Genomic DNA, 24,181 nt, shown 5'->3' with positions numbered 1-24,181 from the left:
TATGGGGCTCGAAGTCACGAACTGCCAGACCGTGACCTGAGCCGGAGTCAGATGGCCAACCTACTGAGCCACGTAGACGCTGCAGTTTGGTTTTCTTTTAATTATTGAGTGGCAAGAGTTCTTTATATGTTCCAGATAGAAGTCCCTTATCAGATCTATGATTTACAAATATTTTCTCCCATTTCGTGCTGTCACTTTCTCAGTCATGTCCTTTGAAGCCCGGAATTTTACATTTTGATGATATTCTCATTTATCTATTTTTCCTTGTGTTGCTTGGGGTTTGGTATCACATCTAGGAAACTACTGCCTGATACAAGGTTGGGATCATTTGCAGCCATACTGTTTTCTAAGAATTTCATAGTTTTAGCTCTTCTATTGAGGTCTTTGATTCACTTCGAGTTAATTTTTGTATTCGGTGTGAGGTAGGGGTCCAGCTCTTTTCTTTGCATCTGGAAGCGTCTTGTTTTATTTTATTATTTTCTGTAACGTTGTGAGTTTTCTTTTCATGATCTGGGCAAGAAGGGCTCATTTTATTCCAGTTACTGTGGCCCCCAAAAGAACAGTTTGCCATCATACCATTGTGTTCCCATAGTGAACACCACAGAAACTCATCCCTGAGTGCAAACGCGCGCACACACACACGCACACACAATAACCCCATGGGATGGGATGTGTATGCCTCACCGCTCCCACCCCTGGCTACAGAAGCTCGTGAAAGTTGTAGCATAAACAGTTCTCCCCTTTGGCGGAGTCATCAGCTGTTTCTAAGTCCTTTTGCTAAAACACTAGTATTTGTTTTGCGACTGAGTTTATCAGGTCTTTTCCAGGAACGGTTAGCCAAGTCCTTACTAGCTGAGGTCAGGGCACAGGGCAAGGAGCCCATGCAAAGTAAGTTGCTTGGGGAGGGAGTCATATGGGGCAGATAACTAGGTGCCAAGCATCCACTGCTGAGGAGGCTACATCTGTGTCACACCACAGTTAACACCCCAGAAAAGTCCTCCGGAAGGCAAGTACCCTATCTTACTCGTCGTGGCGTCCCAGCACCTAGCACATGGGCAGCCACGAAGCAGGCAGAGTAAATATTTGGAGAGTCAGAAGTGCAAACAGTAAGGGAACAGAACAGTAGAAGGACAGGGACAGCAAGGACTGGGTGTGGGGAGAGCTCAGAGAGAAAGAGAGAGCATTGCGTGGGCTCTGGAGCAAACGCCACCTCATCCCCCGCGTTGGCTTGGCGGGCGGTAGAGCAGGTGTTCCGCGCTCCGTGTCCTGGAGAGAGGGCAGGCGGTGGGCATCTGGAGGGAGCTGGCCCGTTCTCTCCGTGCGTCTTCAGGAGATAGCCTCCCCGCTGCGTAGACGGCACATCCTTCTATATGGATGGCCTCTGCTGGGTGGAGGTGGGGGCCTGCCCACAGCCGAGCAGGGGCTGATCCCAGGACCAGGCAGAGGAAGGACACCAGCCCTGCTGGCACCAGAGGGAGCAAAGGCAGCTCCGGCACTGCCTGCTGGCCGCCGTCGGATAAGGGCTCTGGCCGCTAACCCAGTTGGCAAGCGACGGAGAGAAGAAGCGTCCACTCTTCAGTGCTCGAGCATAAGGGAGGCTGTTGGTGGGTGTATTCAAGCCAGCGGGTCATTGTATTGGGCTAAATCATGTCCCCCCCCCCACCAAGAGGTACGTCCAAGTCCTAACCCCTGATTCCCGTGAATGTGAAGAGGTCATTAAGTTAAGGATCTTGAGAGGAGATCATCCTGGGTATAGGGTGGGCCCTAAATCCAGTGACTGGTATCTTAATGAGGGAAAGGAGAGGGAGGTCTGAGAGGCCCAAGAAAGAAGACAGAGATGGGCAGAGACCGGGGTGACACAGCCACACACCACGGAATGCCGGGGACCACCAGAAGCTGAAGGGTCCTCCCCTACGGGCTTGGGAGGAAAAGCGACCCCGTCAACACCTTCATGTAGAACCTTCGGACTCTCGAGCGGAGCGGGGCGACAGAAATGTGTGTTGTTGTAAGCCATCGGGCTTGTGGCGGGTTGTCACAGCAACCCGGGGACAGCAGCACAGTTGCCCGAGGCCTGCCTCCCGCCCGCCCCTCACAGACTCCTCGGGCACAGGGTGCCCAACGGGCCACGCCCCGCTGAGCCTGGGAAACACGCCCGGAGGAACAAGGCAGTTCGGGGCCCGGCCTGTGCCCGCCGGTACCTACGTTCCCAGTGCCGAGCCGCCGCGGGCCCCCAGGCTTCCCGCGGGCGGCCGGTGGGGTGCGGGGAGGGGGAGAGAAAGGGGCAGGGTGTGGTTCAAGGACCAAACTGGAGAGGCCATGATGCTCAAACGCATGGTTCCAAGTTTAATGTTTTCCGAAAGAGCACCGGGACAGCACAAAGCAGCAGGCGGACGCTCCACTCACCAGCACGCCCGTAGAAACACCGTTTTGAAAGTCTGACCAGCAGAAGTCCTTCAGAGGGAAGGAGGCACGGGGCCCAGACCCGGTGGCCCGGCCCCCGGGAGGGCAGAGGGATGGGTCAAGGCCAAGGGTCACCAGGGAAGGACCGACCCTTCCCTGAGGGAAGGAAGGTTCCCGTAGGGGCTTAGGGGCCCAAGCAGGTAGGAGAGGGACCTTGGCCCTGGGCGTTAACGGAGAGAGGCAGGGAAGGGCCACCGGGCCAAAGTCAGCCACGGGCCAGAGCACCAAATCTAGGCAGCAGCCGCTTCGGGTGTTTCTACACCCTACCTCCCAGAGAGGGTTCTGACTGCAGTGCTTGAGACATGCTTCTCTCCTGGTCAGAAGGACGGTGCCCCGCGGGGGCTCCGAGGCAGGCAGAGCCTTCCAGCCCCTTCCGGCTCTTTCCGGCTCTTCCCTGCTCCGGGGCCCAGAGGAAGGCCCTCCCGCGGTGTCCTAGGCTACTGGTCAAAGAGGCCTGGGGGAGAGCACTGAGCCCTCAGGGAAACAGGACTGGAGATGGTGTGCAGGGAGCTTGTATAGCAAATATTATATAACCACGACAGCTGTTACAAAAGTATGGCTCCAGTGCCTTCCATGGCTGACCCGTCTGAGAGGAGGAGCGGAAAGCCAGCGCCAGGGTGGCGGGCGTGAAGGCCCTGCCCAGGGCTCCGGGGCAGTCTGGGGCCGTGGGGGCAGAACCACGCCAGATGGATGGCTCTGCCTTGGTTGTGCTGAGCAGACCCAGGGACTTCCCAGGTCCCCGGCTGTTGTCAGGAGTCTGCGGGTTCCAACAGGCAGGCTGTTCGTCTCAGCCCAGAGGCCGAGGCCCAGGGCTTGGCTGCCCTGCTGAGAGCTGACATTCGCTACCCCCACCCCAGCCACCACCCCCCCCCCCCTCACTGTTGTGGCTCACACAGTCCAGCCGAACCCTCGGGGCAAGGCCGTGCCGACCCCAGGACGTGGATGTCAGTCCAGCGGTTGCCAAAGAAGGCTCATGAATGGCCGAGGAGGGTCCCACGCCCTCCGCCCCCCTCCCCCGTGGCCCACAGCGTCCACGTCGGGTCTCCTCTAGCAGGAGGCTGACACAAGCTCAAGCTCGAACGGCCTCCCCAGGGAACCGGTGCGGCCGGTGGGAAGGCAAGAATCACAACGCCTCCCTCTTGTTTCTTTCACAAACGTTACAATTTCCTTAATTACTTCCAGCCACGGCAGGGAGCGGGGATGACTCTGGGACACCCTGCCCCGTGGCCGCCGCGGGCGCCTGCTGGGTCGCCTGGGGATACGTGCATGGAGGGGAGCCGCCCCCCCCCTCGCAGGTGCCCACCCGGTGAGCCCACCCGGGAGCCCCCAAGGCCCGGAAGCCGATTCCGCTTCCCCTTCAGCGAGTGGCGTGGTGTGGAGGGCCGAAGCTGGGCAGTGAGGCGGGGAAGCCAGGCCTGGGGGAGGGGCGGCAGGAGACCCGTGCCCCCCACCCCTCCCCGGGGTGGGGGGGGGGAGGACGCGGGGCCGGCGGGGCTAGGGCTCCAGGGCGTGCTTGACCAGGTAGCCGCTGAAGGTGATGTACGTGTCAAACTCGTCGCTGAATATGGCGTTCTCCCGCTCGCCCTTGAAGAGACGCACCCACACCTCGTCCTGGTCCCGCAGCTCCAACATCAGGCTCTGACTCTGCATGATGCTGCGGTCGCTCACCTGGGCGAACAGGATCACCACCTCCTCCCCGTTCTTCATGATGTGCAGGTACGTCTCCTTCTGGTTCCAGGTGTGCACGTTGAGGCTGAAGAAGTAGATGCCCGGCACGTAGCAGTAGAACTTGCCGGTGAACATGTTGAAGTGGCCGTAGAGATTCACGAACTCCGTGTCGAAGATCACCGTCTGGTAGTAGTCGTTGCTGTGGAGGGGCTTCTTCCGGCCCACCGAGAAGGCGGCGTAGTGGTTCTTGCAGCGGTCCCCGGGGGCCCCCATGGACCCTTTCTGCCCTTTGGGGCCCGTGTGGCCCCTGGCGCCCGCGGAGCCCGTTCTGCCGTATTTCCCCTGCAAGCCTCGGTCTCCTCGGTCACCCTTCTCACCTAAAAGGGACGAGAGAGCACGCGGCGTCGAGCAAAGCTGGCCCAGCCGCCACGGCTGTTCTATTTTCATCCAGAGGCCTTCATGTTTTCCCCCTCCGGAAAGTGCTGGCAAAGCAAAGGGAACATGTGGGTTTGTCCAAAAGCGGCAGGCGCTGCGGCCGGGCCCACGGCCGACTCGAAGCAAATGAACTGCAGATGTCGGGCTCGCCCGGGAGCTTCCCGGTCAGACTTTTGCAGGGCTGCGCGAGGTTATCCGGACCGCGGCGGCCGCTGGCATTTCAGAAAGCGGGCTGGGGGCGGGGGGTGGGGTGCCGAGCCCCAGAACAGAGGACACAGAGGCTCGGATGCAGCCGGGGGCAGGGGGGCGGCGAGACCCCGGTCCTGCGGGCCGCTTCTTTCCAATCTGCCCTCTTGGAAAGGGGACAGAGCCTCGGATGGAATTTCCTCCTCCTCCACCTCTAGAGGTCAGCCTGCCTCTGCTCTGTGCCCTGAGGGGCGGCCCGCCTCATCCACCCTAAAGACCACCATCTTCCTGGGGTGCCTGGGTGGCTTAGGTCATGATCTCACAGGTTCATGTGAGTTCAAGCCCCGCATCGGGCTCCACGCTGACAGCACGGAGCCTGCCTGGGATTCTCTCTCCGCCCCTCCTCTGCTCTGTCTCTCAAAATAAATAAACTGAATTAAAAAAAAAAAAAAGACTACATCCTCTCCCCCTCCCCCCCGCCCCCCGCAGAACAGAGCACTCCCCACCCCCACCCGGGAGAAGGTCCCCTCGGTGGCTTGGCAGCAGCCTGACCTTTCAGGATGGTGACGTTGATCTGCGGCACCGGGATGGCCTGGTACAAGGGCGTGCCGGGGTCACAGCAGCGGAAGCATCGGGAAGCGGGCTCGTCCTCCCCCTGCCTGGGGCTGTATTTTTCATGGTTCTTTTCATCCCTAAGGGAATAAAGACGTTACCGGGGAAGCCAAGAGCTCTCTTCTCTCTCCTGCTGCCAGAGGGTCTGGTCTAACCTGCTTGCCTCCCCTCTCTCCTGGGCGTGCCAGGGCGTGCACTCGCTTCCCCTCGAGACAGGCAGCGTTGGCTCTTGGCGAAGTCTGGGACCCCTGAATGAAATTTCTGGAAGAGCCCCAACCCCCCGCCTTCTGGTCACAGCAATCCTCACCAACAGCGATAACAAACACAGCAGTAATTTGCCGGCCGTGGGAGCCGAGCCCGGGCTGCTTGGAGAGCTCTGCCCCTCCGGGAGGGGTTTCAGAGGATGTGTGACGGTGCTGTGAACCCCCTCCATCAACTGTGGTTCTAGAAGATACTACATGAAGCTGACTCATTTGTAAATGAAAGGGCTCGGCCAGATCTTTACCGTTCCTTTGAGCTTTGAGCTGGAGACTCCGCTCTAACATTTGCTACCCACGCTACAGGGGCGGCCGGGGCGGGGTGGCGGGGGACAGCTCCGTGCTGCCACCTCGCGGCCTCGCCCTGCGCTGCGCGGTGCTCTTTCTGGCTTCTCTGTTTGCTCCCAGGCTCTGGAGCCGAAGGTACAAATCTCAGAGGTAGTCACTCCATCTCAAAAGGCCGGTTCCTTCTCTGCCTCCGCTCCTGCTTTTAAACCCCAGATAATCCAGGAAACGGATCCGCACACCCTAAATTCAGGCCCCACAAGTGCCAGGTGGGGACTCCCAGGTGGACCCCCGCCTCTTGCCGGCAGTCTCCATCTAGAGCCCGCAAACCCCACAGAGGTGATGTGTCCCAAAGTGTCGGCCCGTCACTGCGCCCCCGGAACCTTCTCCCTCCAAGCCTTCCTCACGTTACCGTCATCGGCCACCCAGAATGGAGCTTCAGGCTCATTTGGGAGATGTCTCTGGCCTCGCCACCACATTCTGAGGACCACGGGGTCCTGAGCAGTCAGCACCCCCCACCAAGGCACCTGCAGAAGCTGGGTCCTCAGGCCTCCCCATCTCTGGGGGACCGTCACCACTCTGACCGCCCTCCTGGAATCTGCCTCCCCCCACACCTCCCATCCATCTTCTCTGCCTTCTCCAGCCTTCTTTCTGGAACCCCAGGACCCTGAAACCTCTCCATGACATCCCCAGACATCCCCACCTTCTCCGTGATAATCGTCCATGACTCCCTGTAGGATTAACTTCAGGAGTTCCCTTCCCATTCCTACCCTCTGCTACCCCAAAGCCACCCGGCATGGCCACAAATTCCCACACACCCTCCTTCCGCACCCGGATGCCCCCCAGGTGTCCTTCAAGATGAGGTCACTCCTCTGCTCGGTCCCCCCTCCCACCGCCACCCCCAGCATTGCGGGCATACCTGTCCTACCTCACTGTTCACCACTCTGCTCCCCCATAGCCTCAGGGTTCCCGGAGGCCAGGGACTGTCATCTGTGCAGGTCCCCCCGTCCCTAGCGGATGGCCAGACCAATATTAGATGGTCAATGTTCGTTGAGCGAAAAGAGAGAGGAGGAGGAGGGGGAGGAGGGGGAAGTGGAGGACGAGGAAAAGGAGCAGGAGGTGACAGATGTCACCGTGTGCCGCATCGCATGCAATTCCATCGTCCTGTAAAGCACACCTAAAGTCTGAGGCATCAGGTCGGCCCGAAGCTGAGACTAATGCAGAAACTCAAAGCATCGGGCTGGAACCTCACATGCGAGGAATGACAGTTTCATGAGTAACACCCTAGGCACCGGTCTCCGGGTGACCGGTGTGTCCCTACAAAATATTCCCAACGGCGCTTCTCAGAACCCTGGAAGATACTCTCAAAGGACAAGACCAGAATGGAAAGACAACCCAAGGGCTGGGGTGGGGGGCTTGGTGTACTCTTTTTTTTTTTTTTTAATGTTTATTTATTTTTGAGAGATCGAGCACGCAGGGAAGGGGCAGAGAGAGGGGGAGACAGAATCTCAAACAGGCTCCGCGCTGTCAGCGCAGAGCCCGATGTGGGGCTTGAACCCACGAACTGTGAGATCACGACCTGAGCTGAAGTCAAGGGTCAGACGCTTAACGCGCTGAGCCACCCAGGCGCCCCTTCGGTGAACTCTTTATTTAAGGATGTGGCTGCAAAACCGAACAGACCCAATCCCTTTGGGGTTAGAACGGGGAGGGGTACAGTCCTCGGTTTCAGGTAAGGCTCGCTGAAAGGGGAGATGGCTGGTCTGTCCTCAAGGATCGGCCCCCGCGAGGACCGTCCCTTGGCCTTGGCTGTTGCTCCCTCGCGTCCGGCCCCGAACGAGCCCCCTGCGGTGCTCCGGACCCCAGGCTCATCCCGCCAAGCCCGAGCGCCCGCGTGCACACCGCCCCGGTGTCTCACCTCTCCGCGTGGTCCAGCGGCAGCTCCTCGGTCCCCTCCTGCTCCTGCAGCTCCTGTGGGCCGCGCGGCGCACGGCCCAGCACCGGGCCACAGGCGAAGGCCAGCAGCAGGCAGCTCGCCAGCCCGAGTCTCAGTCCCCGGGAGCCCATGTTCCCGCGCGCCCTGCTGGGAAAGACACACGGGCAAGGACACGGGCTGGGAGGGGGCCCGCGGAGAGGCAACCGGAGGTATCGCCAGACCCGCGAAGCCGGGAGGGGCTTCGGCCACGGCCCCTTCCGGGAGGGCGACCGCACACGGGCCGCCGCACTCACACGCTCCGCGCACACTCGTGCACGCGCCCTCGCGTCCTCTTGCACGAGACACGTGTGCACCCGTGCACTTAGTGCCCTCGTGCTTACACACGTGCGCACGTATCCTCGGTACTCTCACACTTACGTGGGCCCGTGCACTCGCGTACTCTCACACGTGCCAGCGTGCACACGTACACTCGGTACTCCCACGCGGCAGGTGCACACGAAAGCTCACACTCTTACACGTGACACACTCTTGTACATACGTGCACACGCTCTTGTGCTCACACACTTTTGCACAGTCCTAACACGTTTACTCGCGCTCACACACGCACACACCTCCGTGCATACCCACGCGCCCCGGGTACATATTCTCACACACTTGACACAGTCACACGCTCTCACACACTCCCACACGCATTCAGCACACTCAGTACCTGTATATACGCACACTTTCAACACACTTGTACCCGCGGGCATGCTCACACAATTAACGTGCACACCCGCGTACTCTCCCACCGGCACACACGTGTGCACGCACACACATGCACACACTCACATGCACTCACACACCGTCATGTGCACACGTCCTCTGCCCCCGGAGCCTCAGCCAGTGGGCTCTCCGGGTGACCATTTATCAGCCCTGCTAGAACAACAAGCACACTCCCGGATGAATGCGTGTGGTCACTGCCCTGTGCCGTAGGCGTGGATGGGGAGGGAGGGAGGTTACGCATCTCACTTAGGGAGGGGGTGGGGTCCAGCCCTTGACGCCTCGGTCACTCATCAGAGCCAGCTCTGTCACATGTCTCTCATGGTGTTCTCAGGTGAACGCTCTGGACAGGTCCTCACCCAGTATTGAAAACAGTCCTTCTAGAAAGACACATCCACTGGGGGTCCCCAGTGAGCCCATTAGGGGGCAGTGCTTGGGCTTAAAATAGGCAAAAAAAACCCCATCCTATCCACTTCCACCATTAGAGCCATCTCCCCCAGCTAACTTGGGGGAGCTTCTGGATGGATGGATAGACAGCTAGATGGCCTTGACTGCTGCTGGTGGGTTGGGAAACCTCCCCACTGCAGGAGTGAGTAACTGGCCAATCCCAGCCAAACTTTGTTCACCAAAGCATACAATTCAACACTTCGACGGGCCTGCCAGGACACCCTGCCCAACACTTTCAGCTGCCCAGTGAGAGACAGAGGCCCAGTGACGATGAGAACCACCCTCCCCTTGAAGCCAAGTTAGGAGTGGGATCCAGGTTGTTACTGGCAGGCAAATCTCAGAAGGTCCCAGGTCTGATTTTCCTTCAGTTCCTCCTTTATGTTTAAGGAGAATTAAGTACTGAGACAGATTTCGGTTTTTGTCAGTAATTATCCACCCAGATGAACGTTCCTTTCGCTGATCATGGGAGGCCGTGGACTTCCCTCAAACACCCCGTTGCTCAGAGGCCTTGTAGCTGCTAGGTCGACTTGGGGGCTTTGTTCTTTATTCTGTGTGTTGGTGGGCTCGCTGTTATAGCTCTGCGGAGAGGGTGCTCCGTTAGCCCTCCCTGCTGGAGCCCCCGTGCCAAATAAAGACAAAATGGGGGAGGCAGACGGCCAGGAACCAGAGCCCTGGGATAAAAGGCAGAGGCCAGAGGTTCTCCAGATGGATCCTTGGAGATGTAATGAGCCTCTGCGCTAGGGAGGCTGCGTCCCCAGAAACCCCCTCCTTCCTTGTCACCCACACCTCCGCCAAGTCTTCAGTTGGCTGCAGCACTCCCCACCTCATACACCGCAGTGGATTAGCTGGGCCTCCCTACCTCTAAGTTCTCTACCAACCAGCTATCCCTCCCAAGCTCCAGGACCCAGTAGAGCTTCCCAATGACCAAGAGACTGCTTGGATAAGCCCCCCACTCAGAATCTCTACTGTATGTGTTTATGTGAATTTATAAAATACATATTAAAATTATCTATCCATCTATCTATTCACCCATCAATCCATCCATCCATCCATCTATCCATCTATCCATCCTTCCATCCATCCATCCATCCACCCATCTATCCATCCATCTATCCATCCATCCATCCATCCATCCATCCATCCACCCATCTATCCATCCATCCATCTACCCATCCATTCATCCATCCATCTATCTATCCATCCATCCATCCATCCACCATTTATGCCTGACAGGTCATACGTGACACCCCACTCTTCAGCTACCTTGTACAGCACCCCTCATCCTACGCCCAAGCTCCCTGCTTTGCAAACACTAACATACACACATACCACCTGGGAAACCTGGTTTAAATGCAGGTTCTGATTCAGAAGATCTGGGATAGGGCCTTGAGGGTCTGCACTTTCAAAAAGCCCAGATGCTGCCAGTGCTCCTAGTCCTCGGACCATACTTTGAATCCCAGCTTCAGCCATGCTCCCCAAACTCCTGGCATCTGTCCATCTGTACGTATCCTTCTCCCCTGGCCAAGAGCTCCCTTTCTCGTCCTTCTACTAAAAACCAGCCTTGTTGGGCCACCAGTGCACCAGGCGCAGCCCTGAGCATCCACCCCAGGCCTCATTTCAGTGCATCCTTCTAGCCCGGTAAGTTAGGGTTAGGTCTGAGAACACGTCCTCATTAGCAATTCTTACCCCGACATAGGCCTCAGAGGGACCTCCAGTGAATCCTTTAAGAAGACAATACTCATTCGTTATTACACCAACCTTACAGATGAGCAAACAGAGACGTAGAGAAGTTATTAGCCTCAGACCGCCCAATCTTTAAGCGGGCGCTGGTGGGGGGGCACTGGTTTTGACTCAACAGGCTGTCCTCAGATCACATCATTATCCTACCTGGTCCTCCAGACCAAAGCCAAGTGCTTCCCCTTCCTCCTGACGCCTTCCCAGACCCTCAGCTGCCAAAACCTCTCCCTCCCCTTTTTAAACTTTGTTTTTCCTGTTGTCTTATTCTGCAGAGTTTTGCTTGGCCCGTAGGATTCTGCACAGCAGCCCGTGACCTCCTAGTCGTGTTCCTCTTGGACCGGCCAAGCATCCTGCAGCACCCTGAACTTGATTGCTACTCAACAAATATTTGTGAAATGGAGTTTTCTAAAGTTGTTTATTTCCCTTCTTCTGTATTTCCTCTGTTTTTCCTCGGCCCCTCAATAATTACTTTTTTTTTTTTTTTTCTGTAAATGCCAAGCTTGCATCACTTAAAAGGAAAAGAGGTTTTCCTTTCTTTAAACCTTTTTCTTCCTGAATCCAAAGTAATATATATTCATTTGGGGAAAGTCAGGAAATAACAACAAACACACATAAAAAGCTACCTTGGATTCTTTTGTCCCCAGGGTTTCTCAACCTCAGCACTACTGACATTTGGGGCTGACTCACTCTTTGTTGTGGGAGTTGTCCTGTGCGTTTGCAGGATATTTATCAGTATCCCTGGACTCCACATACTAGATTCTATTAACACGCCCCACTCCCAGCGGTGACTGACAGCCAAAGATGTCTCCGGACTCTGCTGCATGTCCCCTGGGAGGCAAAACTCCCCCTCCCCCCCCAGCTGAGGATCAGGGCTCTGCCCCCAGTGGGAGCCCCGTTTGGCGTGTTGGTTTGTCTCTTACCAGTCTGGAAAAGGAATTTTCTGGACTTTGATCGGAAGAGGTGGGGACGAGGACGCAGCCGACCTAAGGGGGATGATATCAATGGGGACAGAGCCAGCAAAGAGTCCCAGGCGCCAGGCTGACGTCGTGAGGGCAGCAGAGGCTGGTGATTCTCCTCAAGAACCTCCTCTTTGGGGCCAAAGCAAACCGTGAGTGAAATCTTTTTCCTCCTTCAAAAATATCTTCAGAACCCGGGCGCCTGGGTGGCTCAGGCGGTTAAGCGTCTGACCTCAGCTCGGGTCACGATCTCAGGGTTCGTGGGTTCGAGCCCCGCGTCGGGCTCTGTGCGGACAGCTCGTAGCCTGGAGCCCGCTTCGGATTCCGTGTCTCCCTCTCTGTCTCTGCCCCTCCCCCGCTCGTGCTCTGTCTCTCTTTCTCTCTCAAAAATAAATGAACATTAAGATGGAATAAAAAATGTCTGCGGAACCATTTTACCAAAGGCCACAGAAAAGTCAGCATCACGACACCATCATTTTCGTAACTTTTGGGCAAAAACAGTATTGCCCAACATCCAAACCAAACTTGCCTCCAAATCACTTTTAGCAATTTCCAGTGAAATGAAGTCACCTACAAAGGGTGAGGCTCTGCCCCCAGTAGGGTGACTCAGAAGAATATACACACACACAGCAAAGGCAGGTCCGGGAGGCGGGAATTCTCCGCCAGCCTGGACAACCCTCACCGGCCCACACGGCCCGGTCTCCAGGCTGCCTTGTGGTCAAGGCCTCTGAGGCCAGCTCCAACGTGACTCAAGTTCCCGACTTGCCCTTCTGAAACCCTGTGAAGAAATTCATCTGCCAAATCCCACGTCAGCTCGGTGAACTCCATTTTTCTCCCGTTTCTGCCCCAGACTCTCCTGCTGGGGGTCTCCAGCTGCTCTCCCCTCGGCCCTGCCATCTGCCTCCTGCTTACCCTCCCCCAAAGGAAGAACCCCCCCCCAGGTAGGAGTGGGGGTGCGGAAGGGGGAAATGGGCCGATGGAGGAAGCCTGAGAACACGTCCTCGTTCATGATTTTCATCCGTTTGGGGCGCCCGGGTGGTTCAATGAGTGGAGCGTCTGACTCTTGATTTCAGCTCAGGTCATGATCCCAGGGTCGTGGGATCGAGCCCCGTGTCGGACTCCATGCTGAGCTTGGAACCTGCTTGAGACTCTCCCTCTCTCTCTCTGCCCCTCTCCCCAACTCAGCACTCTCTCTCTCTCTCTCTCTCTTTCGCTCTCTCTGCCTCCCTCTTTAAAACAATAATAGTAATTTTCACCCCCTTCTCAGACCTTTTGTGGACACCGGGTAAATCTTTCAAGCAGATGGAATTCATACCCACGTTCAAGTTTCCTGGTATCTGTTCAAGACGGGCCCCACCCACCCCCACAGTGTCCCGCCTGCCTGTGCTCTGATGGGAAACTCGCAGAGTTTGGGCACCACATGTTTGCATTTTTGCCTCGATGCCACACCCAGCCCAGTGCCATTTGACAAAAGCATTTATGAAGTTTTCCCTCTTCCGAAACGCTCATCGGGTGACCAGCTGTTCGGGGAGGCAAGGAGCCTAGGATCTCCCTGGATTAGAGGAAGCTTAGAAGACAAGTCCCACGGCCTGTGCAGCTCAAGATTTCCTCTTGGCAGAAGGCGTCACACGGGCCTGGCTTACTGAGTGCCCACGATTTGCCCAGCCTTGCGTCGGAACTCAGGAGAAACTGACTCCACCACCAGGGAGGTTTCCTCCCTGACCTCGAGAAGATTACGGTCCAGCGAAGGAGACGGACGGACGGACGTGTACCGTATAGCTCGGGACGGGACAGAAATTGTCGAATCAAAATGGTGAGCGGGTAACATCCCGGGCCTGTGCGGTCTGCTGTGACTGCCGCTGGCCACGGCTGGCTATTTCGTTTTAAACTAACTGACTAAGATTCAAAACTTCAGTTCCTCTCGCACACTAGCCACGTTCCACGCCCTCCGCAGCAACACGGCTTTGGTAGTTACCACGCTGGCCACAGCACAGAACAGAGCATTCCGATCGTGGCAGAAAGCGCTGTCGGACAAAACGCAACCAGCGGGGGGAGGAAGCGGGACTAAGAACAAGCAGCCGGCCGGAAATCTGGGAGTCATTTGGGCTCCTTCCTCTCATGCACCCGCCGCATCGAATCAGTCACCGACCGCCTTGAATGTCTCCTGAAGGTCTCTTCTCCGTTCTACCATTTGCCTCTCTGTGATGCCTTCCAGGAGCTCTGGCTGCATCCCAGACCTCAATACCCCCAAGACAAGTAACTTTGCCTGGCTTTTCGAGGGCCTGGACATCACCCCGAAATTTTACACGCAGCTCCCGAGGAAGCTTGGCATGAGAGGAGGACTGTCTCCCACACCTGATGGCGTCTGGGCCAAGAACGCAATTCGGCGTGGTGGGCAATCACTCCTTGCTTCAACGTGGCATCCGACATCCCTCCCCTGTCTGCTTCTGCCACCTCCCTCTCCCAGGCATCCTGCCAGCCGGAAAGGGAGCCCCAGGGCTGCCCCTCTCCGCTTGGACATCTTTCTCCCACTGAGGAGATCTGAGCTCTCCAGCAGGGCCTCTCCTCGATGTCGATCCTGGGGTGCCCAGGAAGGAGAAAGCGCCATGTTGGGGCATCCCTCCGGCCCTGATGACCGTCAGGGTTTTCTCACACATGACATCTGCTTTCCTGCCCCAGACACCATGCATCACACTGATTTTCCACTTACGGAACTCCTCTGGTGACGGGAAGGAGGGAGGCAGACTGACTTCCAGTTGATGAATGACGTTTGCTCACCAACTCCAGAAGCCCATTTAATATCGAATTTCCCCTTCTCTAATCGGGCAGGCCAGTGGGTCTCAGGCCCTCTCCCGCTTCCCCCCCACCGAGCCCTGAAAAGGAAGCAGCAGTGGCAGGATAAGGACCCCCGTACTGAAGGAACCTGGGTCAGTAAGGGTGGGGTCCCGGCATCCACGCCACTCGCTGAATCTCACCCTTTCCCCTTCTCCAAGAAGCTGCTCTCTGGCTTGGAGAAGAAGGATTTATTTTCTAAGGTTTGGGGGTTTATTTGGTGACCTTCAAACACATGGCCAGGGACAGAGATGGGGTTTTTCTAGTTAATAAGCAAGAGCTTCCTTTTCCCTGCCCAGCAGAGAGGCCTGGCTTGGGACAAAACTGAAAAGAACAGAAGACAAGAATCACCTCCCCCGACTCCCACCCCATCTGCTGGCCGCCTGACTGGCTCGGTCTCAAGAGCGTGTGACTCTTGATCTCGGGATCATGAGTTCGAGCCCCTCGTTGGGTGTAGAGATTACTTAAATGAATGGATAAACACTCTATATTAAAAAAGGAAAAAGAATCCCTCCCCCCATTCCTAACACGTCTCCATCGCTCCTGGGGCAGCTGGGCCTCGGGAAGGAAAGGCTCACCCGGATGGAGAGGGGACACCGTGTTGTGCCCAGGCCCTGAAAACAGTGAGACCACGTGGGCTGCCGGCGTCGGGCCTCCGGGGGCACCTGGCCAGTCCAGCCTCCACAGCTCCGAGTCTGTCCCGGTGCAAACAAAGACCTCCTTGACTAGAGCACTGTCCTTAGATCACCTCCCAGCTGCGAGGCCTTGGGCTGCAGGCCTGCCCCTGCTTTGAGAGCTGCGTGACAGAGAAGGGCCACTGACAGCTCGTGCCCCGCCGTGAGCCCGCTCTGCAGGTGGCCTGGCCCAGGGCCCATGTTCCCACAGCAGGGACGCCCTCTGGGAGGAGAGAACCTGGGAGTTCCAAGGCCTCTGTCCCACCACACCCGCCTCTTTACAAGCGGCTCTAACGTCTGGTTCTTCTGGGGCCTGGACATCAATCGCCCCAACATCTCGCAGATGCCTCCCGAGGAAGCTTGTCATAAGAGAGAACGTGGTCCCACACCTAAGGGCTTCTAGGCCAAGAACAGAATTTAGCTCAGCATGCAATCTGCAGTCAGGACAGGGCTGGCCACCTCTTCTGTCCCCGCTCTGGCCCAGCCTGCCTCCCAGCGTTCATCCTTCACGGGCGTGCCCGCAGAGACAGGTGTCTATGGGGGCTGTGGCCTGGGCAGTCAGCCCCTCCCCCTCCAGACCCGCTGTCACTTTCTACAGTGACAGCTCCCCGAGATCCTCGTCTGCACTCCGGCCTGGCCTGAGGGCTTTTGTCCCACGTCCTCCGGAGCAGTAGCCACTAGCCAAGGGGGCCAGTAAAATTTGTTAAAATGAAGCGAAATGGAGAATTCGGTTCTCATCCACAGCAGGTGATGTTAGGCGACCAGCCTCTCAGATGGCACACCTGGGACAACATCTCCACGATGGCAGAAAGTTCTACAGGACAGCCTGGGTTATCAGTCTTCTGAGCACCTGCTCTCCGCTCTGCCATAGACCCGCGAACCCCTGAATTAACTCCGCTCCTGTCCCCACCTGCTTCTCCTGCTTTTCCTGCAGCTACAGCGGCCGCCCACACAAGGGCGCCAGGCCGGAAATCTGGGGGCCACTCAGACCCCACCTCTCATGCACCTGTCACCTCTCATCCACCACCCAGCTTCCCCAGGGCCTCCGGTCCCCTCCTCGCTGGCCGGCCACCGCTTCCTTCCCAGCTCTCCACTGCCCCGTCTCCCCTCTGTCTCCCCTCTGTCTTCCAACCTGCTCACCAGAGAGGCACCTTGCAGAATTGCCAATCTGAGTCCCGCCCTGGGTGGAAAAGGCTTCCCACGAAGTAAGGAAAGCGGGTAAACCCTGGGCGCCACCACCTGGCTCCTGCCTCGCCTCTGGCCAACCTGCCGCCCCCCTGCTCCCATCTGGAGCCGCTCACAGACCCAACACAAGCCACAGGCTCGCCTCTGTCGGTCCCTTCCCCGCCACCCTCTCCATTGTGTGTTCTTCAGAGCCCCGCCTGGGGCACTCCTCCAGGAAGGTGCTCCCCCAGCCTCCCGTAGGGTCTACACCCCCCGCCCCCGGACAAGGAGCCCCTCCAAGGCAGCTGTGTCTCCCCTCCTCGAGTCCCCAGTATCTGGTGTCTGATGTGCGACACAGAACTCCACGCTCAACCTTTCCGCAGAGCCAACATGCAACCAGGACTCTAGGATCCCACACTTCTTGCTAGGGCCTCAAGCCAAGGTGTTCAAATCTCTCTCTAGCTCAAGGTGGGGCTGTCTGGGGAGAGAGGAGGGAAGGGAGGGGAGAGTGACCCAGGGTGCCCCATAGAGTGCCATCGCAAGGCTGAATCCTGGTGTGGCCATCTCCAGCCACCTTACCCTCCGAGGCTCCTCTTATCTGCGCTCAGAAAAATCTCCTGCTTCACAAAGGGCTACATCCCCAGCTTCCTTTAGCCAAGGTTCCAAGCTCCAGGGGACGCGTGCTTCGAGTGAAGGCAGGTAAATAAATAAATAAAGCGGGGAGGGGCGAGCGCAGCCAGCCGCACCAATTAGCAACCTCTGTAAACAGATGACTGTTTGCAGACGTGGAAAGACGTTCATGATGAGTGAAGGTCGGGTTGGAAACACACACACATCAGTGCCCGTCTGTGTGCTCAGCCGCCGAGATCTGAAGGCCACCCACCTGGCTGTTCACAGCAATTATCCCTGGGTGATGAAAATAGGGATGTTTGCCATTTTCTTACTTTGGCTTCTCCGATTTCTTTCCCCTGCCATAGCTTTTCACACGAAGTACACGTTATTTTCCACTTAGAACAATGACAAATCAATAAGCCCCACCCTGGGGATGAAGAGAGCATTTTGTGTCTTCGGGGGGGGGGGGGGGGAGGCGGGGGGAGGGGAGGGGATGCGATCGAGAAGGAGAATGAAGGAGGGGCTTGGGGACAGTGCTGTGGCAAATCTGTGCCTCATCGAAGTGGGGACCGCGGGGAGTAGAAACTGCCCCGGAGCTCCCGCCTCGAGTTCCTGCACCAGCGTTTATTAAGCGTCTGCTGTGTACCGGGCAGATGGCTGGATTCCAGGGAAATCGTGCACCAAGGAGACACAGCCTACCCGGCCCCCTCCCGGGGAGCAGACCCCCTGGAGTTGCCATGGTTACAGGTTGGGCCAGGGAGGGCCATGGGACTCGGGCTAGAGTCAGGCCTGGTAGAAAGATCACGTTTCCCAGGAGGCAGTTCGTGTTCCGTCCCAGGCACACCTCTCTCTGCTGGCACCTGCTCCCGAAGGAAGCTGCCCGAGGCCATGAAACCAAAGGCAACGAACGATGCCAGATCCTTGAGACCATCTTTAGGGATTCTGGGCGATGGCCTGGAGAGCTAACGGGCCCCCTGGGAGCAGCCTCAGCATTTATCAGAGATTCCTTCTAACGAAGCCCTACTACCATCAACTCAGCAAGCACCTACTACGTGCCGGGCTCCGGGCACCGTGCTTTCTGGACGCCATTGAACCTGACCCCTCCAATGCGCCTGAATGGTGAGCAAGTGGGCGCGGAGGGAAGGAGTGCCCGCCCCGGGCCCCACAGCGGGGAGGTGCTGGTGCTCAGGTGTGTGTGACAGCACAGTGCCTTTTCCACTTCACCTCCGGGGGCCTTTGGAAAGAGGCCGGGTAGGCGGCCCATCCTGCCACACCACACCACACCCGCTTGGCTCACTTGGTCAGAGCGGCAGCAGGGGCGGTGGCATCGGCTCTGAGGGGTCTCTGCACCAGCCGAGCCCTTGCATTCATTCATTCATTCATTCAGCAGGTTCTTGAGCGCCTATTCTGTGACAGGCGTGGCACGAGGCGCGGGGCGGGGGGTGTGGCAACCGTCTCCACCGAGGCCGTGCGCTGAGATCTCGCTGGCACCAGGCTGCCGGCATCTCAAAACCCACCACCGAGTTTAATCCCTTTGGATTTAGGCACAGGATCCCCAGGAACCGCCCCGCCCCATACCTCAAAATGTAAGAGGCGTGGGAGGTGTGGTCCGTTGAACGTGTGTTTTTAGAGCATCGCTCTTGCAGGGCGGAGAGAACAGTCCATTGGTGAGCTCCGAAAGGGAGAGAGAGGGGGAGACCACGGGGTGGAGGGATGGCAAATGGTTTCATCGGGCCCCCAGTGCTCTCTGAGGGACAGAGGCCGACCGGAGGGCTGGACTGCAGAGGAACCTGAGGCCAAGTGCAGCCAGCAGGGACCAGTGGTATGACCAGTTGCCGTTGCGGTGGGAGCAGCCTGGGTGACCTGTGTCTGCCCATCCTTTGGGGTGCTGCTGGGGATCGGGCTCGCGGGGAGCCCTAGTGGAGGCTCCTGCAGAGAAAGGCCTGGAAGCAAGAGAGTGCAGGAGCAGAGGGTGGAACAGAAAGGTGGGCGTCAGGCTCCAGCCCACCTCCCCAGATGCCGGGGTCTAGCTCTGTTTGCTCCCTAGGCCCGCGATTGGTTCTTCCCCAGGAACCATGGGTCTTGCTGTCATAGCCCTGGCTCTGCGGGGAGGGGGGGTGCCCTCAATGCCAGAGGAATTGAAGGGCCCCATGGCCACCCCGAAAGCCACCAGGACCTACTCGTCTCTCTCCGGAATCCGCTTTCAGACTCCTCCCAAGGGGAAAGGGCCCAAGTGTCTCTGAACACACCCCATTCCCCAACTCTACAGCCCAGCCCCAGAAACCTGCAGGGCAAAGTTGCCGGGCCCAGCCCGCTTCCGGCCTGCACCCGCCTGCAAATCCACCAGGGCTGGCAGCTGGCCCAGGAGAGGTCCTTTTCCCTCCCTGGTCCCCAGGGCAGAGGGCGGCTGGTAACCAGATGTCCCCATTTGGGGTGGGGGTGCAACTCAAGGCAAAAGGTTTAGGGCGCTCCCCATGCATGGCTCTACCAGCGGCCAGCAGGAGCCTCTGACCAAGCCTGGGGCACCTTGACTCCCGCACTCCTCCAGCCCCCGCCCTGCCTGCCCCCGCCTGTCTGCCTCCTTTCCCGTCCTCCCTTCCCATCCTGCCTCCCTGCCCACAATCTCCAACTCTGCTCCGTCTTGTTTCAAGGAAAATTCCTACAGGAGCCAGGGAGATGGTCAGACACTGAGGCCCAGCCTGGCCCACAGCCATCCTGACAGCCATCCCGGACAGGGCAGGACGCCCCGCAGGAGGCCTGCACCAGTCCCATCCAGAGCTGGACAAGGGGTCGACTGCAGGGGCCTCCAGGGCAGGCCGGAGACACCCTGGTGGGCAGTAAGGGGGGCCTCCGCACCTCCGCCCACACCCATTCCACTTTGAGCCCAGTCCTAGAAACCAAGCGTGGGCAAGAATGAGTGACTAGAGGGGATGCCGGGAGCTCACGTCTCCCGCTCACAGCCCCGAGTCCCTCCCCGCGAGGCTGAAGGACAAGGGTCCGAGGACCCAGGCTGCCACAGCAGAACTCCCCCCAGCAGGGCCCCGAGCACCCCAAACCCCAGGCTCGCTGGGCTGCCTTGAGGGAGTGGACAGAAGCGCCTTGCGCACGCTTCGATGGTCCTTTTCCACTCTGCCCTCCAGGGGGGCGGCCGGTTCCTTGCACCGTGTGGGGGCTCAGGGAGACACCCTCGTTCCTGTCCAGGGAGCTGCCTTAGTCTCCCTCGACTTTAAGAGAAGGCGGATTTCAGCAGGTAAAGACAGGAAAAAAAATTAATAACCCTAGGCCCACGGAGTTGTCACATCACCAAGAAGGAGTGCCCGGGGGTGGGGTGGGGGGAGGTATCACCTCCACCTAAATATCTGGCCTCTCGGGGCAGGGAGGTGAGGCTGCTTCTAAACACCCATTTTCCTCTCCAGTGGATCCACAGACAGGGCTGCCTTAGGCAGTGAGTGCAGGAGGACCTCTCCATTCTTCCTTTCCTCTGTGAGCTGTCACCGCCACCCTGCCCCGGGGCCCTCAGCCACCCCCAGCGCCAGGAGCAGGGTCCCACACAAGGGGCTAGCCCCTGAAGACATAAACCCGATGGCAAGCTTCTGTCCGGTGAGGACACCCAGCAGCACGACTGTATCTACAAAATTCTTTTCATCTTTGTTTTGATGGGTGAAGTTCAGTGCCAGAATATTTGGTTTATGAGTCATGCTAATTATAGCTGGGGGTGGGGAGGGCCCAAGGCACCAGGAAGAACAACAGAAAGCACGTTCTGAAAGATTATGCTGGGTTGCCCTGGATAGGAAGGTTTACAGCCCGGGAATGAAGAGGGGAGACGTCTGTGCACCTTTCTGGGATCAGGTCAGCTTCTCGCTGTCCACCTGTGAGGGTGCCTCTCGCTGGCTGGCTGCACCTGTCCCGGGCAGGCAGAGGCCTCCTCTGGCCGGCTGGAGCCCCACCAAAGATCCCCCCTGCACCCTTGTTTCTCTGTCTCCTTGACCTGCTGCTCACTGGGAACACCAGAGGCTGGAGAAGAGAGAAGGGGGAGGGAGAGAACCAGAGGAGACGGCAGCATTCCTGGGAAACAGAACCTGGCTGTCGTCCTGCCCCTGGGCGCTTTCTCCGTGGACAGCTGGGAAATGGATTTTTGCAGACTTGAGAAGCTCAGGTCCCAGCCTCAGTTTGGAGAGCTGTGCATCCTTGAGCAAGTTACATGCCCTCTCTGGGCACAGAGATGCTGGTCCTCCATCGGGTCCTCTATCTACTGTCTGTGAGCAAGTCACGAGCCTCTCTGGGCTCTTCAGGGGTGAGAGTGACGTTGATGGAGTCATCGAGAATCCACGTTTGCTCAGCGCCTGCCGTGTGGGACACACACACACACACACACACACACGCGTGCACACACATGCACACGCACACACGTGGACCCATGGCCGCCGTTATTTTTATTGCCAACTATTGTAACAGGTTACCCTAAGCTCCTCTCAGCTCTCAGGTCAAGGGAGGGGGAGGAAGGCAGGACAGGAGAACTCAACCCTCTGCCCCCCATCTCCCCCTCCTCTGAATTTCTTCCCTCCTCCTGTTCCCTTGCAGCAAACACAACAGTCAAATGCATCGAGTTGTGACCTTGCATGTGGGGCCGGCTGCGTGCTTTCCTACCCTATAAAAAGCAAAGGCCCGGCAGCCTTCGAGGACCTCACATCCTCCCCCAGGGACCTGGGGTGTCGCTCATGGTTGAGAAAACTCAGTTTCCCAGGACACTCCTCATTTTCAAAGCTCAGAAAGAAGGATCTCCAGTGTGCCAAACTGCCTCCATTCCTGGAAATGAAGTGACATGGAAGGGACAGACGAGTCGCAGAGGGAGGCCGCTTCCTCCGATGGACCGGGAGGGACCCGGAGGGCCCGTGTGCACCCCCAGAGGACACGGGGCTGCCCAGGAGTCGGCACACTGGGAGCCAGGCTAACATGATGGGGGTGCCCAGGACAGGTGGGGACCACACCTGTCCCCATGGAGCGCCTAGAAGAACAGGGCGGTGCATGCTGGCTCGACCCAGAGAGGTGTTTGAGGTCCAGAGACTCAAAGACAGCTGGGTGACTAGGCCCCAGGCCAGGCATGGTTCTCAGTGGTGCAGGCAGCCCAGGAGCGTCCCCAGGGAGAGGGACATTATTCTCCCCTGTTCGGACTGATTCTCCTCCAGGAGCACCAAGACCATCAGATGCCGGGGCCAAAGTCAGCGTTTCCTGTTCTGTGTGGGGTCCAAACTGGCCACCGCAGGGCAAACCTGTCTCTCAGGTGACCCAGGCAATGTCGGGGCGGGGCCCCCCTCGGGACAGCGGGGACTCGGGTGCCACTCCTTTTCCTCTCACACCTCGAGAAGTGTGAAGCAAGATAATCAGCCCACAAACACGAGGGGAGGCACAGTCATCCCCGACGCCATCCAGCTGCCACAGAGCCCCTGCTCCCTCGTCACAAGGGGAGACCGAGACCCGGAGCCGCGGAACAGGAGCGGAGCGGCCCCCGTGGCATCCCGCCCGCCAGAGCCGCCACCTACCTCCGGCCAGCGTCCTGGGGCGGCCTCTCAGGCTTAGAGCATCTCCCAGCAGCGTCGTAGCCTCCTCCCAGCCAGGTCGGAGGGGGCAGAACAGCCTGGTCAGCGGAGAGAGCGAGAAGGAAGGAAAAAGTCCTCCGGGAAGAAGGTGCAGAATCGGGGCGGGGGGGGGGGGCGCGCGGGGGCAGCCACCCGCCGGTCCCTGCCTTCCCGGCACCTTGACCTCCTCTGTTCCAAGGTCTCTCTGGCCAGAAGCGGAAGCGCGGTTTCTCGAAAGTAAAGGAAGAGCTGAAGAGAGCGGGACAGACTCGTAAAGAGCAAACCCCAGCCAGATGTGAGCGGGGCCGCGGAGCCTCCAACGCTCCCAGTGCGTATTATCCAAACAGCAGCCGCCGAGGATTAACTGTGTGTGTGCCCGGCGGGCAGGGGAAAGCCAGCGCTGCCCTACCCCTGGCCACCCTGGGGAGCCGGCGCAGGCCGGCGGGTACGGGTGACCACTCCCAGCCTCCGGAAGTCCCTCCAGGTGTGGGGGTGGCTGGGGGCCGAGGACAAAGAGCGTTGGGAACCCCGACTTGCTGGGTGCTGGAGGATGGGCTCCAAGCAGCCCAGGGGGCGCTTGTAGCCAATGCTGTGGAATCAAGCCTCCCAACGGCGGCAGACCCGAGAGATTTTCAATCAGAGGCTCCCCCTGGGGTCCAGGGACCACAGACAGGTTTTGGGGAATCTGTGACCCCCCCTCCCCCTAAAAAAAACAATGCAAAGCTGTGTGTGCAGGCACGTGTGCACACATGTACACTGTCAGACAGGGACGGACTTGTGCTTTGATCAGACTCTCAGAGAGCCCCATGAAGACCCCAGGCTGGGGGTGCAGACTTTCCAGAGGACCGTGTGGCCAGGGGACAACGAGGAGGGACATCAGCATCGCTAGATTTCTATCAGCCTCTGGTTCCTTGATATGAAACCCAGGCCTTTTCCCCAACTCAATCGCACAAGGTCTAACCAGGCCCCTGGGGCCCCGCCTCACACGCCGATGGCTGCTACAGGCTTCTCTGGAGCTGCCCCTGGGCCGGGCTGGTCTCCATCCTGAGTCAGAACAGACAGTTCTGGAGTCTTATCATATCGCAAAAAGAGGAAGGATCTGGCCAGAGTGACGGAGTTGCGCCGTGGCGATAACAGCATTCTTGCTTGCTTCTTTCTGAGCCACGTTCCCACGTTCTCCGCGAGCTTTGTGGACGTCACACCTGTGCCTGTTTGTCATTTAGCACCGCTCCTCCCGAGGGCCCCTCTCTCTGGCTACCCGCGGACAGGAGATGTACAAACAGGGGTGCTGGTTTGGGGTGTTGCGGGGCGAGGCACAGAGACCGCACCCCACCCCACCTTGCCTTGGAAATTCCTGCCCGCCACTGCTGCCCACGTGTCTGCCCGAAAGGCTGAGAAGTCGGGAGGAAAGGGGGCTGGGCGAGCCTGACACCCACCAGGCTCACCAGGTTGCCAGCAGAGCAGAGAACGTGGAGGTGGAAGGGGAGGGAAGGCTTGGGCGGCCCAGTGGCCGCTCCACAGAGACACAGGCAGCCCAGCTGCTCCTGTGGGAACAAACGGGAAGTGCCCTGACCCCCAGTGGCCC

General features: G+C 58.4%; 1 protein-coding gene across 3 annotated transcripts; it reads right to left on the bottom strand.

Moving 5' to 3' along the window:
* Window positions 1–2,327: 2,327 nt before the first annotated feature.
* On the bottom strand, window positions 2,328–22,933 carry C1QTNF1 (C1q and TNF related 1). 3 transcript variants are annotated; one of them, XM_042967247.1, is made up of 4 exons: window positions 22,561–22,933; window positions 7,819–7,983; window positions 5,302–5,441; window positions 2,328–4,505 (listed from the first exon to the last, which is right to left on the bottom strand). In XM_042967247.1, exons 2-4 carry the CDS (start codon window positions 7,965–7,967, stop codon window positions 3,955–3,957), a joined length of 840 nt encoding a protein of 279 aa, XP_042823181.1. In that variant the 5' UTR covers window positions 7,968–7,983; window positions 22,561–22,933; the 3' UTR covers window positions 2,328–3,954. The 3 variants fall into 3 exon arrangements, with proteins under 3 accessions (XP_042823181.1, XP_042823182.1, XP_042823183.1); XM_042967248.1 differs by having other exon boundaries at window positions 7,819–7,980; XM_042967249.1 differs by lacking the exon at window positions 22,561–22,933 and adding an exon at window positions 16,988–17,002.
* Between the last annotated feature and the right edge of the window lie 1,248 nt (window positions 22,934–24,181).

This window comes from Panthera tigris, chromosome E1 (assembly GCF_018350195.1).
Source record: "Panthera tigris isolate Pti1 chromosome E1, P.tigris_Pti1_mat1.1, whole genome shotgun sequence".
Taxonomy (NCBI): domain Eukaryota; kingdom Metazoa; phylum Chordata; class Mammalia; order Carnivora; family Felidae; genus Panthera; species Panthera tigris.
This window is presented reverse-complemented; position numbering and strand designations above follow the sequence as displayed.

Excerpts from the sequence above, each read along its gene's own strand:
- C1QTNF1 (XM_042967247.1), bottom strand. The coding sequence starts at position 7,967 with ATGGGCTCCCGGGGACTGAGACTCGGGCTGGCGAGCTGCCTGCTGCTG. Across the intron at positions 5,442-7,818 it reads CCGCTGGACCACGCGGAGAG|GGATGAAAAGAACCATGAAA; the intron begins GTGAGACACCGG and ends TTATTCCCTTAG. Across the intron at positions 4,506-5,301 it reads CAACGTCACCATCCTGAAAG|GTGAGAAGGGTGACCGAGGA; the intron begins GTCAGGCTGCTG and ends CGTCCCTTTTAG.